This window comes from Podarcis bocagei (assembly GCF_964188305.1).
Source record: "Podarcis bocagei genome assembly, chromosome: 3".
NCBI classification, from domain to species: domain Eukaryota; kingdom Metazoa; phylum Chordata; class Lepidosauria; order Squamata; family Lacertidae; genus Podarcis; species Podarcis bocagei.
The window spans coordinates 10,103,151-10,115,974 of record NC_138127.1 but is presented as its reverse complement, the minus strand read 5'-3'; the positions used below and the strand labels follow the sequence as shown (position 1 = coordinate 10,115,974).

At 41.6% G+C, this 12,824-nt stretch overlaps 1 protein-coding gene across 2 annotated transcripts in view; it reads right to left on the bottom strand.

Annotated features, from left to right (window-relative positions):
* The window catches only part of TDRP (testis development related protein), a 33,541-nt gene extending 24,291 nt beyond the window's left edge, over positions 1-9,250 (bottom strand). Inside the window, exons 1-2 of one of the 2 annotated variants that reach the window (XM_081189221.1) lie at positions 9,107-9,250; positions 8,191-8,402 (exon numbers count right to left, since the gene is read on the bottom strand). In XM_081189221.1, coding sequence (XP_081045347.1) covers positions 8,191-8,298 — 108 coding nt within the window. In that variant the 5' untranslated portion in view covers positions 8,299-8,402; positions 9,107-9,250. Of the gene's footprint in view, positions 1-8,190; positions 8,403-8,799; positions 8,912-9,106 lie in introns of those variants that run through there. The other variant, XM_081189222.1, reaches the window with a different exon arrangement.
* Positions 9,251-12,824: the final 3,574 nt, after the last annotated feature.

Sequence of the window (12,824 nt, the reverse complement as noted above, 5' to 3'; positions counted from 1 at the left end):
ACAGGCTGTGCCTGTTTCTAAGACTAAATGCATATTTCCAATAAAAACAAAGCACCGCAGGAAGTAGTAATAACAATGTGGCATTCTTTATCTCTAACTGAGGTAAGCCACAGAATATGACAACAATAAAATGGCAGGGGCATTGTGTTTAGGGAACAGTCTTACTACTGATTAGCAATTCTGTCCACAGCATTCAAGCCAAGTTCTCATTCAGAGTTCTTCCCTATGAGCAGTAGTAATCTATATTACTTTCCTTGAAGGAAAACCAGGGTGATGATTCTGTAGCAAATGCAATGGTTATGAGGAAATTTCAAGCACATCTAAATATGGAATGTTTCCTGCAGGAACGTTCTGCAAATTACATCAATTCAAGAGATTCATGCATTCTCAAATACACTTTGGGGCCTCTTGCTCGGAAGCCATTCTAATCATTCCAACATAAGAAGCAGATCAGTGTTTCCAAAGAAATGATATATTCCTCCATTAGAAATTATTGCAGGCAGGGAAGGCCCAAGTATGCAACAAAGTTCCCACACACCAATGGATGTGATGGGCAACACTCAGGATATGCAGCTATGTTTTCAATGGCCTATTTTAAGCTAGTGCCCTAATGTTAACACATATCTATTAACAGGTTGTATTTCTTTCCCCAAATATTATGAGGATATTAGTTTTTTATCTGTGTATCTAAGATTTAGTTTCCCTTATGCTAGTATGTTTTAGTTATGACGAGAGCTTGAAATTGCCTCTTACTTTTATTTTGAACAGTGTTTTTACTACTGAACATTTTAACATTCCTTTGTTAATGAACAGGTAACTAATGGCTGCTTTCTATGCAGTAAATAAATCCTGATTTAACGCCTTGGCAACAACCTTCCACTTCTGGCAATATAGTGCCAGTACATTCAGCGTGCTTCCAGAGGAATGTGCAAATGCTCTTTTCTTGAGTATTCTGCAAACCATAAGGTGCTCGAGGGATTAATTCAACAAGCACACAGATCTCTTTTGTATACAGATTACACTCTAGATCTACTTTTCCTCTGCTTCTTTCATGGTTAAATAATAAACCAGTCTTGTTTGATCATTCACTTTAATAGTTGGGTCTGCACTGAAAAACAAATTGTGGACCCTCATACAACAAGGTCTGGATGTTAAAATTCAAAGCGCACCATTAATCAAGGTATAACTGATTTGGAAAATTGGGGGGCATCCTAAATAAAGTTTATCCTTTCCAATATGTTTCTCTCCTGCACCTTCTCTCTTGCACAAATTTATTGGTTGTAAAAATAGAGAATTCCTTGTCTGGATAATCATAAATGGAAACCTGGTTAAGCATTTTATATCTTTTTTTTATTTGGTTTAGAAAATTCACAACTCTGTGTCTGTCCCATAATGCTTATGCACAGTGGAGTGGGGAGGGGCATCACTATTAGCAGGGGGAGAATCAGTGGACAGGAGAGTATTATTTAACATGTTCCCGCCTGACAATTCTCACCCGTAATCCTTCCAGTGGACCATCCCCCCCCCCGCCTGCCCCCCAGTTCTAAGAGTGAGGGAAAGTCTGTGGAAATAAATGAGAGAAAAAGCCTGTGAGGTAGGAGTTGCATGGGGGGGGGGGGAAATGCAGGCAAATGAAGATTCAAATACTCCTTTCCCACCATTGATTCTTCCTTTTGGATACCCCAGCCCCAGTACTAGCAAATGTATTTGCTGAAGTAACATGTAGTGTCACTCTATGAATCTGTAAGAAGAAGAGTAAGGCAATTCCAGCCCTTATATTATGCCATGCACACACATAGGGATAAAGTACCATATTTTTCGCTCTATAACACACACCCGACCATAACACGCACGTAGTTTTTAGAGGAGGAAAATCCGTAGGCATGCCACCCATAGGCATTCCCTCCATAACACGCACAGACATTTCCCCTTACTTTTTAGGAGGAAAAAAGTGAGTGTTATGGTGCAAAAAATACGGTATATTTCCTGAAAGAATACAGAATCAGTTCCCACTTTTTGCTTATGACACTTTGGAGCTCCTGTCTCCAAGGAAAGCTTTGCCCAGCCTGGAAGTACTTAAAACAAAAGGCATCTTGGAGCAACCATCTCTAACTTGAAAAGGGATCTGTGGTCACATTGGTCAGTAAATGTGACCACAGTATCTTTTATTGCCTATATTAAGGGCCAAGCCTCTGCCTTAGACCACACACTTCTTACAAGCAGTTTTACCACTCACAAAAGGGTGGTTAAGACAAAGGGATAGTAATTAATCCATCTCAATAAAGCATCTCCTTCCCAGATGTAGGCTTCCCTAAGATCTTAGCAGTGGGCCACTACTAGAGCACAGTGCTCAGAAATATTTGATCTTGGGCGCAATATCTCATTCTTACAGCTACACAAAACAACAAGGTCAGCAAAAATGAGTTAAGCTTACAAAAAAGTGTAGGTCTGAGAGATGAAAACAACTCTCAGGTTACATACCTGATTGACAGGAATGAAATGAAGCAAAAATATCAGTACATAAGTCAAGAATTTTATTTGCATAGTTAATTCTGATAGAGAATTTGGGATATGTACTTAAGAGTTAGAATTTTGGACACTAAGAAGACATAGCCTCAGGATTATGATAAACATGACAGCCTTGAGATAGGGATAATGACTAAGCACTTGTAAGGTGATGGTGGTGGTGGGTGAAACAAAAAACAGCCCCCCCAACCCAGGCAAGCACCCCACTTCTACACTTGTGCTTACAGCCACTCCTTCAACTCCCTTTCCCTCACTTTACAAGTGTTAAAAGTACCTGCTGGCAGAATATCACTTCTAATAGTAAGCACAAAGTCTTGTGCTGGCAGGTTTGCAGTAAAAAAAAAAAAGGAAGTGAGAAACAAGAGGAAGGAATTAACAACATTGTAGCATCAGTGTTATTGCATTGATTTTTAAAAATGTATTTGTGTCATTCTTGTTTTAGTTGAAAGTTAGACAACATATAAATTTAATAAATAATACTGTTGGGGGGATTTTTGAAACCACCAAAAAGGGCTGAGTCACCATCACCCCAAATCAGTCCAGGGTGGACTAAGAATGTTCAGTAGCCTTTAGGAACTAGGGAATGTTGACTGTCACTTTGGGGGGAAAAAATAGAGAAATGTGGGGGATAGGGAGAGTGAATTGGCAATCTTTAGTGTCCTGGAGGAAGGTGTGGCTGATTGGCTGGAACAGGAGCTCTGAATTCTTACAGGGGGGTGAAAATACATTGCAAAGGAATATTTGTTGCATATCACACGCTACTTCTGAAGGTAAAAAGACAAATTGTGCAATCTAGGGAATATTAGGCACATCTTATCAATGCATGTAGTTCACATTTGGAATTCTCCGATTTCAAGAGAATTTATTTACTGGTAATTTCATCTGGATTTTGCCCAAAATGTTACTTTCCCAATTCAAACAATTTATTTGTTGCGTACTGTATAAAAATCTGACTTCATTACTCTCATTTGATGTATCTTTCTAAAGTACATCTGGAAGGTACTGATCTCCTCCTATACCCTCAGGGACTCTCTTGAAGTTCTTTCAGTTAACATAAAAGCTAGTGTCAAAATTGTATTAAAAAAACTTTTAAAGTCATTAATTAATATACAGATAAAATTGCATGGCCAACTTATGAAACATTCACTGAGCAGTCATAAGCTGCAATTAATATGAAACATGTCTCTGCACTTCTGCTGCTTAAGTACAACATAATACAAGATCAAAGGAAAACAGGTCAAAGGGAAACATCAATAAATTTCAGCTCTTTTTCTATCTTTTTCACTTTCTTTAATTTCAGGGTAGGAGAATCAAGCTGGCAGCTCATTCTCAAAGTTCAAAAATTAAAGTCTGCTTTCAATATTTATCTTATTACATTAACTAAATTAAAAAACACACCCTGTCAATACAAGTATTAGAGTTTGACACATCACTGACAACTTTCACAGGCTGCAGTACACTAGCAGGGACAATCACAGCCTCCCACTCTATAATATATAAGCAGCTTTAGAAGACAGCCCCTCCACACACACACACACACACACACACACACACACACACTATCTATACAGGAACTCCATTAATATGATTGAATATGAAGGAGCTGGGATGTTTTATTTCGGACTGAGCATAGTAGTGACTGAAATCCTGCTGGCTCTCTTATTGCTGTGTCTGTAACATTAACCTTTTTGATTAAGTGAATATCTGAAAAGATGACGGGTGCAGTCCTGTGGCCCTGAAAGCAAGAAGAGTGTGCTGAGCTTCCCCATAGACGCCAGTAGCTGCCATAATACTGGGGCATGCAATATAGCATCCAGTCCCTACACTCCAGGACAAAGTCTCATGCACCTCCCTTGGGAATATCCAGTATCTTGTTCTTCATGGCTCCAGATATGGCTCTGTTCCCATTTTTCCAGGAGTAGCCTGGACAGCAAAGAAGTTCAAAATGCCCAGAAGAAGCGATAAAGACCTTCACTTGGGGATTACAATGTGGCTACAATGCTATATGAAACAGCAATGTTAAAGCAACCTGGCAATGATCCAGGAAGGCTATTTAAAAGCTTCTATGGGGTGTCTCCATATGACCGTTTGTGCATCCAGGGCCAGCAGTAGCATACCCTTCACTTTTTTCTTTTATTATACCAATCAAAACAGCTTATAATGAAACAGCTTATAATAAAATGATGCATTAGGAGATCTACTGCAAATCCAAAATACAATCCACACCAATTTATCAAGTATGCCTTTTAACTACACTTTTCTCTCCACAACACACACACTTAACCATATTTAAAGTGACAGGAACTTGACTAGTTTGGCCCTTAGTCCTCATGTGTCCATTTTGGCACGGTAAATAGTTGCTTTCATTCCATCAGAATGCTTTTTTACAACATTCATTGTTGATGTTATATTAAAATGATATGGCAAAATCCCCCAGTGATTATGATTCTATATAACAGAAGATTTGGCAACGACTTCAGGTGAAAATTGTGGAGTAACATGCAGATGCTGACTACATAAAGGAGAAATTGTGCAACCATGATATAGAGGAGACCATTAAAAAGCTTCTTGCTATCCCAAGATCCCAGACATTAGATAGGTTTATGAAATGTGTTTCCTCAAATTATTTGGCAGCATGTATGATTTCAAATCAAGCACCTATGAGGGGAAGCAGAGTATAATATCAGTTGATTAAACAGAAGTTAGTAATACTGTGTAAAGTTTCATTTCCCCAGTTTTTTCCAAAATAGCTCATTAATGCACAACCAGCAAAGAGGATGACCTATGGAGCTACTATGCACAGTAGGTTTCACTAAGGAATGCCTTTGTCTCACACAGCCTTGAGGATGTGTCATGTGATGGAAGATGGCAAACATGTCATGGACTTGAGGAATAAGATTGCTACACATCAAAAAATGAAAAAGCTGAGTTCACTAGTTGCTAGTTTGCTATTAGGAACAAATCTCCTGATTGAGTAGAACGGAAAGGTCCACATATTTTGGCTGGGATTAGTAGTCAACCATTTCTAGTAGCCAGTTAACCATTGATTCTAGAAGCAAATGAGTCTCAAGCCACATTTGTTTTGTACCTACTATCCAATGAGGAGATTAAGGATGGCAGGTTGAGTCCTTGTTACTGTTCACAGTAGTAGCTCTCTGTTGGTCTTTGGAAACCAAGCAGACAGCTCTCTGTGTTATTGGCATTATTATAGCACTTTATTACTGGCTTAGTTACTGAATGTTTTGAACATTAATCTGCTATTCAAAAATGTACTTATTATAGAACCTAGTAATGGAAAACTTTTTTAACAAAAATGCCAAAGCAGACCAAAGCAAACAATTTTGAAAGTACAACTGTAATAGAATCCAATCCCACCCAACTCTGCCCATCTCTGAATCCAAGGAGAAGGGGAGCGACATGCACTCTCCCATTTCTACCTCCTCCACACTGCAGGCAAGCTACTGCTTATCTACAACCCAAATTAATATAAACTTCTGATCAACCTAAATCCAAGCACTTTACTGTAACCAAGTTGTGGATTAGCCAGCAAAACAGGCAAGCAGCTTCATTATCTTTTATCAACAAATCCTAATCATATTCCTCATGAACAATTACATACAACATACATTCAGGTAATTATTATTGTTGTCAGAACTATCTAAGACAAGAAGCTTGGAATTACAAGGAGCGAGTACTTGTTGTTAGTGAACTAATTCTGCATTAGGATGCCTCACGTACTTGATTTCACAACTTCTGTGGCATCTCAGGCTTGTAGAGCCAGGACAGCAGTTCTCTTTGCAATGTATCTGCAGGTTGATCCTCTGCATGTTTATTCAGAAATAAGTCTAACTGAGTTCAGTGAGTCTAATTCCTAAGTAAATGTGCATAGGGCTGCAGTTCTAGTAAAAGGAATTTGCTCAGCCACAAATAAGCATTCTGACACACCTCTAGTCCTATGCAGAATGTGGGTGGAGTTGTAGATACTGTATGAGGAAAAGTAAAGCATTGTGGAAGCTTGGATAGAGAATGTCCAAATTTGGATGTGCATTTAGATTCACATCCTATCTGCACCCACAGTTCCTGATCTAACAAGTGATATGTAGTAGAAGCCTACACATGATGACTCTTCTTATCTGAATTGGGGTGAGAATGTGCAGGCCACCAATTCAGTCTCCAAATTGTTCACTTGTCTTTATCCTGTTTTTCAGTGCTGATATTTCCTGATTATGAGTATTTTACAAGGATTTTGTTTTTAAAGCAGGTCAAAATATGAAGTGCTGGAACTGAGACCTAAGTGGTTGGATTCAGAGTCGGATAAATATTTCTTAATTCTAAATAATCTTCATATTTTCAAACATTAACCTAAATCCACCCTTTAAAAGTTTTAAGTACAAGGGGTTGTCTCCAAAGCAGTGCCTTCAGTGCAGTGGCACCTCTATTTCCAATTCTTCCATCCCCTCCCCCCAACCCAACATTCTTTAAAGGGGTCCCCAACCCTCTGGATCTGATTTTAGGGGCACACAAAGGGCTGCAGTAGAGAGAAGAGGGTGGAAAAGTTCTGCTAGTACACATCCATTGTGCTAGAAGAACAGGAGCATTGGATACTGCCCAAGTTACCTTCAACATTTTGTACTGTTCAGAATTCTTTAAACTTTACATTAAAAAAACCCATACATCCCAATTAAATTAGTAGCGTCTTAATACATGAACTATTTATAATTAATGGATCTAAACTTATACTCCAGGTACGCCACTTACGTTTCACTAAGTTAAATAAGTTTTGAAATCAACATTTTGGATCAGGACATAAGTCATACATCCATCCATTTATGATATAATTCATTTTCCTCCTCTTTCACACCCTTCTGTTTAAAAAGTAAACTGTAACAATAAATTGTAATGCTTTCAGTAGACTATAGTGCAGATATGGAACTTGCATTTGTACAAAAAGGTAAAAGAAGAGACTTTAAACATAAAGGAAACTTGAGACAAAACTACTTACATATTTCAAACATAAACAACTTATGTTAAAATGCAAGGAGATTCCATCTCAAATCTTAAGCCTCTTTGCTTTAATCATAATCATAAGGCTTTTCAACAGAATCATAAAAATTTTCAACAGACCAGAACGCATAGCTGTCAACTTTTCCCTTTTCTTGCGAGGAATCCTATTCGGAATAAGGGAATTTCCCTTTAAAAAAGGGGAAATGTTGACAGCTATGCCAGAACGCACTACTGTTTTTGCTGTGTTTAACTGAGCTTGTGCCTTCGTTGACTATGCCTAAGGATGAAGACAGGGACAAAAGAGAGTAGCCTTAAGTATGAAGTCACTGGACTACAGGAGTCCTAACACTGCTGAGCATGAAGTTTTAGAGAGAGACTGACACCAGCTTCCCAGAGGGTATGTACAAAACAGCAGTGGTTCATACTGATTCCTCCTTGCCACAAGACTCATTATTAAGGCATCCAAGGGGAATGGAAAGTGATTACTCATAATGCCAGATCAGAGATAAAAATGCCAAGATTCTGGCATGGGTAAAAAGGGGTGGCGGAAGGAGAGAAAGAGACTGTCCTACAAAACTGAAGGAAAGGTGACAGACGCCAGGGCTGCAAAGGTACTAAAAATACAAAGATGCACAGAGCCAGCAGTCTGGTGCCTTTTACCTGTGCTGAGAAGGTAGCTGCTGGTGTCGCTGGAGGTGGGGACTGGCTCTCTTCTTCCTCCGGAGAATCATCCAGGAGAACTTTGCCGCTCTTGTTGAGTTTCCACATTATTAGAGGGTGGTGGTGAGAAGAGAGGGATGTGGGGAGGGGGAGGGGAGGGGAGGGGAGGAGGAAGAGGTGTAGCGGACAGGCGACTCCGGTCTTATTTATTCCTGAGAGTAGAAGAAAAGAAAGAGGGTCATTTTTTTTAAAAAAAAAAAAAGAGATGACTTTGCTCTTCAGCTCAACAAGCCCTTCTTGAGAGAAAATGAGCTTTCACAGAGACACATGGTCCAGGAAAGGGGATCCCAATGCAAGATAGACATGGGACAGGCACAAGGTGTGAGAAAGTGGGGGGACACAACCCCTTCCCTGTGCAGGCAATGCACCCCACTAAAAAAACAAAACCCACACCATCAGACCTCCCCTGCCTCACAGTTCACGGCCCCCACCTTAAAAATACTGGGGGCCCAAGTTTGATCCCCTCAAGCAAGAAGTGCAGAAACCTCCCCAATGTGGCTGTGATGTGGGCAAGGGGGGGGGTTGGGGTGGGATGCACTCTGTACATACTCAGGGGGAGCCAAAGAGCCCGAAACAAAACGCGTTTTACGTGGTGAGGTCCGGAAGGAGCCCCGATGCCGGAATGAGGGGTTTGGAGGAGGCACCAAGTGTGGGGCTGAGTCCTGACCTCCCCCCGGCCACGCCTCCCCTTCCTCCTCTCCGGTGGGGAAGGAGAGGCGGTAGGAGCTCCTCAGCCTGAGAGGGCGCCGCTGTTTGAGAGTTGAGGGGAGAGGATGGGAGGGAAGGAGAAAGAAAGGAGGAGAAGGCCTGGCCGGGGCTGCCTTGCCACCTCAATTCCCCGCCCCGCTCGCCTCACCTGTGACCTTCCTTCGCGGCCGTCGCCGTCCCAGCCGCCAGCAGCACCGCAGCTGCAGCAGCAGCGCAGAGCCTCCGAGCGGCCGCTGCCATGTCTGCGGCTGACTGGGCGGCGCGAGCGGAGCGAGAGCCGTTGGGGTGGCGGGCGCGCGAGGGGAAGGAGGGAGGGCGTTCGAGCGGGCTTGCCTCGTCGCCATGGCAACCGCTGGGCCTTGTGGAAGGAGGTGAAGCCTGCCTGATAACCGGAGCTGGTCCTCCTCCTGCCCGTGTGTTTAAATATATATTTAAAGTCGACGCATCACCTTTTTCCCACACACCCTGGCATAGGCGCCAACTCCTAGGGCCCGAGGTCCCTTTTGGCCTCGTCAAAGTTGATAGCCATTGCCGTTCAAATGGTGCGCGTAATTGTGATCCATTATGTAGGGTGGCGTTTACCTGCCCCCCATATTTTACTCAAGTTGGCACCCCTGCACCCCCTCCCCCTTTCCTCCTTCATACACACACAGGGGTGCCAGCTTGAATGGAATAGTGGGGGTGGGGGTAGGCAGGTCAGCGCCGCCTTGCCTAATCAATCACATGACAGGGCACACACGCAATGCAATGCCCATCAAAAAATATGGGGGGGGGGAGGAGGTGGGACCCAGCCACCTCAAATATTTTATTAGCCCCCTCGGTCTCTAGGAGTTGCCTGCTATGCACACACACCCCAGTTTCTATGCCACGAGCCCCCGTCCCCTTCTGACTCACAACCAGGAGCATAGGGCTCACTTAGCTCATTCAGCAGCACCTCCCAATTACACTCCTTCTTTCTCCACTCTCCCCCCACCAACATTGTGCATATATAGATACACACTCCCACCTACAGGTTCACACAACGCTCCCCCCCCCAGCTCCATCCAGCTCCTCCAGATGAGTTCAATGCGTGTCTCGAACTTGTGAGCAGGGGCACATCACGGTTCTCAACCCCAGATGTTGTTGGACTACAACTGCCATCATCCCTGAGCTCTGGCCTTGCTAGCTAGGGGTGATGGGAGTTGTAGTTCAACAACATCTGGGGAACCACAGGTTGAGAAAGGCTGGTAGGCAAAGAGAAGGGTGTGTGTGCACACATAACACACACATTGCACACGAACAAGAAGTCCGGTGGCATGTGAAAAGGGTGTCACACACTTGGTGTGGCAGGAGTCAGGCTGCGATTTTGTAGACTCTGCTCATGAACAGTGCCGGATTGATGTATAAGCTAATCAAGCTATAGCTTAGGACCCCACTTTCTTGGGATCCCCCCAAAAAATTTAAAGGGAAAAAAAGCCTAGATGTACATTTCCAAAATATAAGATAAAAAACAAATAAAATAAAACCTACATACAGCAACAGTGGTAGATACCTATTAGGTCCATAAATTACCATATAGCATATATCCAACACCAAAAACAGCAACAATTTGTTGTTGACAAAGGACAGCTGGGCCCCATTACTTTCAGCAGCTTAGGGCCTCATCAAACCTAAATCTGGCCCTGCACATTGCACACGGACAAGGTGTCCCGTGGCATGTGAAAAGGGCGTTGCATGCTCGGTGTGGCAGGAGCCAGGCTGCGATTTTTGTAGACTCTGCTCATGAATCAAAGAGCCAGCCTACAAGGTGTGTCACAAGGCTGCTTGGGGTTATTTGTTCTGCAAGAAACTAAAACACAGCTCCTCCCAAAGTTGTTACTCTCGCCCCCCCCCCTCCATGGACCAAAGAGACATTGAAGGTGTTTTGTCTCGTCCTTCACTGTTTATCCATCCCATGAGTTCCCATACAAGCTAGGACAGCTCCCATGGTGATCCATTTTCCATTTGCTAGTATTTTTATATATATAAACATAAAAAATTACAGGGGATAAAAGTAGTTTGTATTTAAGCTCATTATCAGCTCTTAATCCAACTAATTTCCAGCAAATACAGAAATATCTTCTTACCCACTTAGTAAGCATCACAACAAATTAAAAAGATAAGAAATATATTTGAGGAATGTGGTTTCTCTCTTCAGTAATTAATGTATGTGGACCACTTGGGGCGAGGTGTCCTGCTGTAACTGTGTGTAGCTTAGGTCCAGCACCGAGGGCCTTCTGGCGGTTCCCTCACTGCAAGAAGCAAAGTTACAGGGAACCAGGCAGAGGGCCTTCTTGGTAGTGGCGCCCGCCCTGTGGAACGCCCTCCCATCAGATGTCGAAGAGATAAACAATTTCAGTGGTACCTCGGGTTAAGAACTTTATTCGTTCCAGAGTGCCATTCTTAACCTGAAACTGTTCTTAACCTGAAGCACCACTTTAGCTTATGGGGCCTCCTGCTGCTGCCGCACCACCGGAGCACAATTTCTGTTCTCATCCTGAAGCAAAGTTCTTAACCCGAAGTACTATTTCTGGGTTAGCGGAGTCTGTAACCTGAAGCGTCTGTAACCTGAAGCGTATGTAACCCGAGGTACCACTGTACCTGACATTTAGAAGACATCTGAAGGCAGCCCTGTTTGGGGAAGCTTTTAATGTGTGACATTTTAATGTATTTTTAATCTTTGTGGAAGCAGCCCAGAGTCGCTGGGGAAACCCAACCGGATGGGCGGAGTACAAATAAATTATTATTATTATTATTATTATTACTACTACTACTACTACTACTACTACTACTACTACTATTGCTATTATAAATTGTTCAGCTACAGCAACATTATAAAATTTGTTGCTCCATTCGCCTAGTGATGGTGGTTTTTTTATAAATGATTTCCAGTACCTAACATTACAAAGCTGTGCAACTGTTATAATACTGAAATTAATTCCTGTTTCTATGGTAGTATGCTTTAGGTTAATAAGAACATAATTGGGTCATACAGTAACCTACTTCTAATTATCTTTTCTACAGATTGTATAATTTCTCCATTTAAAAAATCCTGTGCATAATCACTGGTTCACTCCAAATTCAAAAAATAAAAAATAAAATAAAGGTTTCAACTGCTTTACTAATTTTTAAAACCTATACCCCACATTCAGATGATTTTATGAAACAAAAAGAGCTAATTTTTCAACCATTTCAGCCAGATTTAAGCCCTTGTAACTACTTTGATAACTCCAGCTCTTAACTCTCTGAACTAGAAATCGCTGAAATACAATTTATTAGTAAGTAAAGTTGTTTACTTAGGTCTTAATTGAAATAATGTTTTTCTTTTCTTTTGTAGCAGGTGTTCAAACAGCATGGCAAAGTTAGGAACATTGCATTATTACTTGTTATTGCTGTTAAGAAAAGTCATTTCTTAAAAATCCGGTATACACTTAATCTTACATTGAATTGTCACAGACTGCACATCTTGCATTTCATGGTTATTTGGCCATCTTTTTACAATGTATAACTTTCTCTCTCTCTCTCTCTCTCTCTCTCTCTCTCTCTCTGTGTGTGTGTGTGTGTGTGTGTGTGTGTAAAACACTTTATGCATATCATCAAGTAAGCTCTAGTCTAGTGCACAAAGGCTTATTCTGCAACAAAGTTATAAGACTTTGCTATTTTTGCTAAAACAGACTAATAAGGTTACTCCTCTGAAAGTTTGTTTTATTTATTTTATTGACTGTATTTTTCCGTGTGTAAAACTATATCCCCCCCCCCATTTTTTCAAATTTAAAATAGGGGGCGCTCGTCTTATACACGGATAGTGCATATGGGGGATTTCTTTATTTGGAGTCCCCAAAAATAGG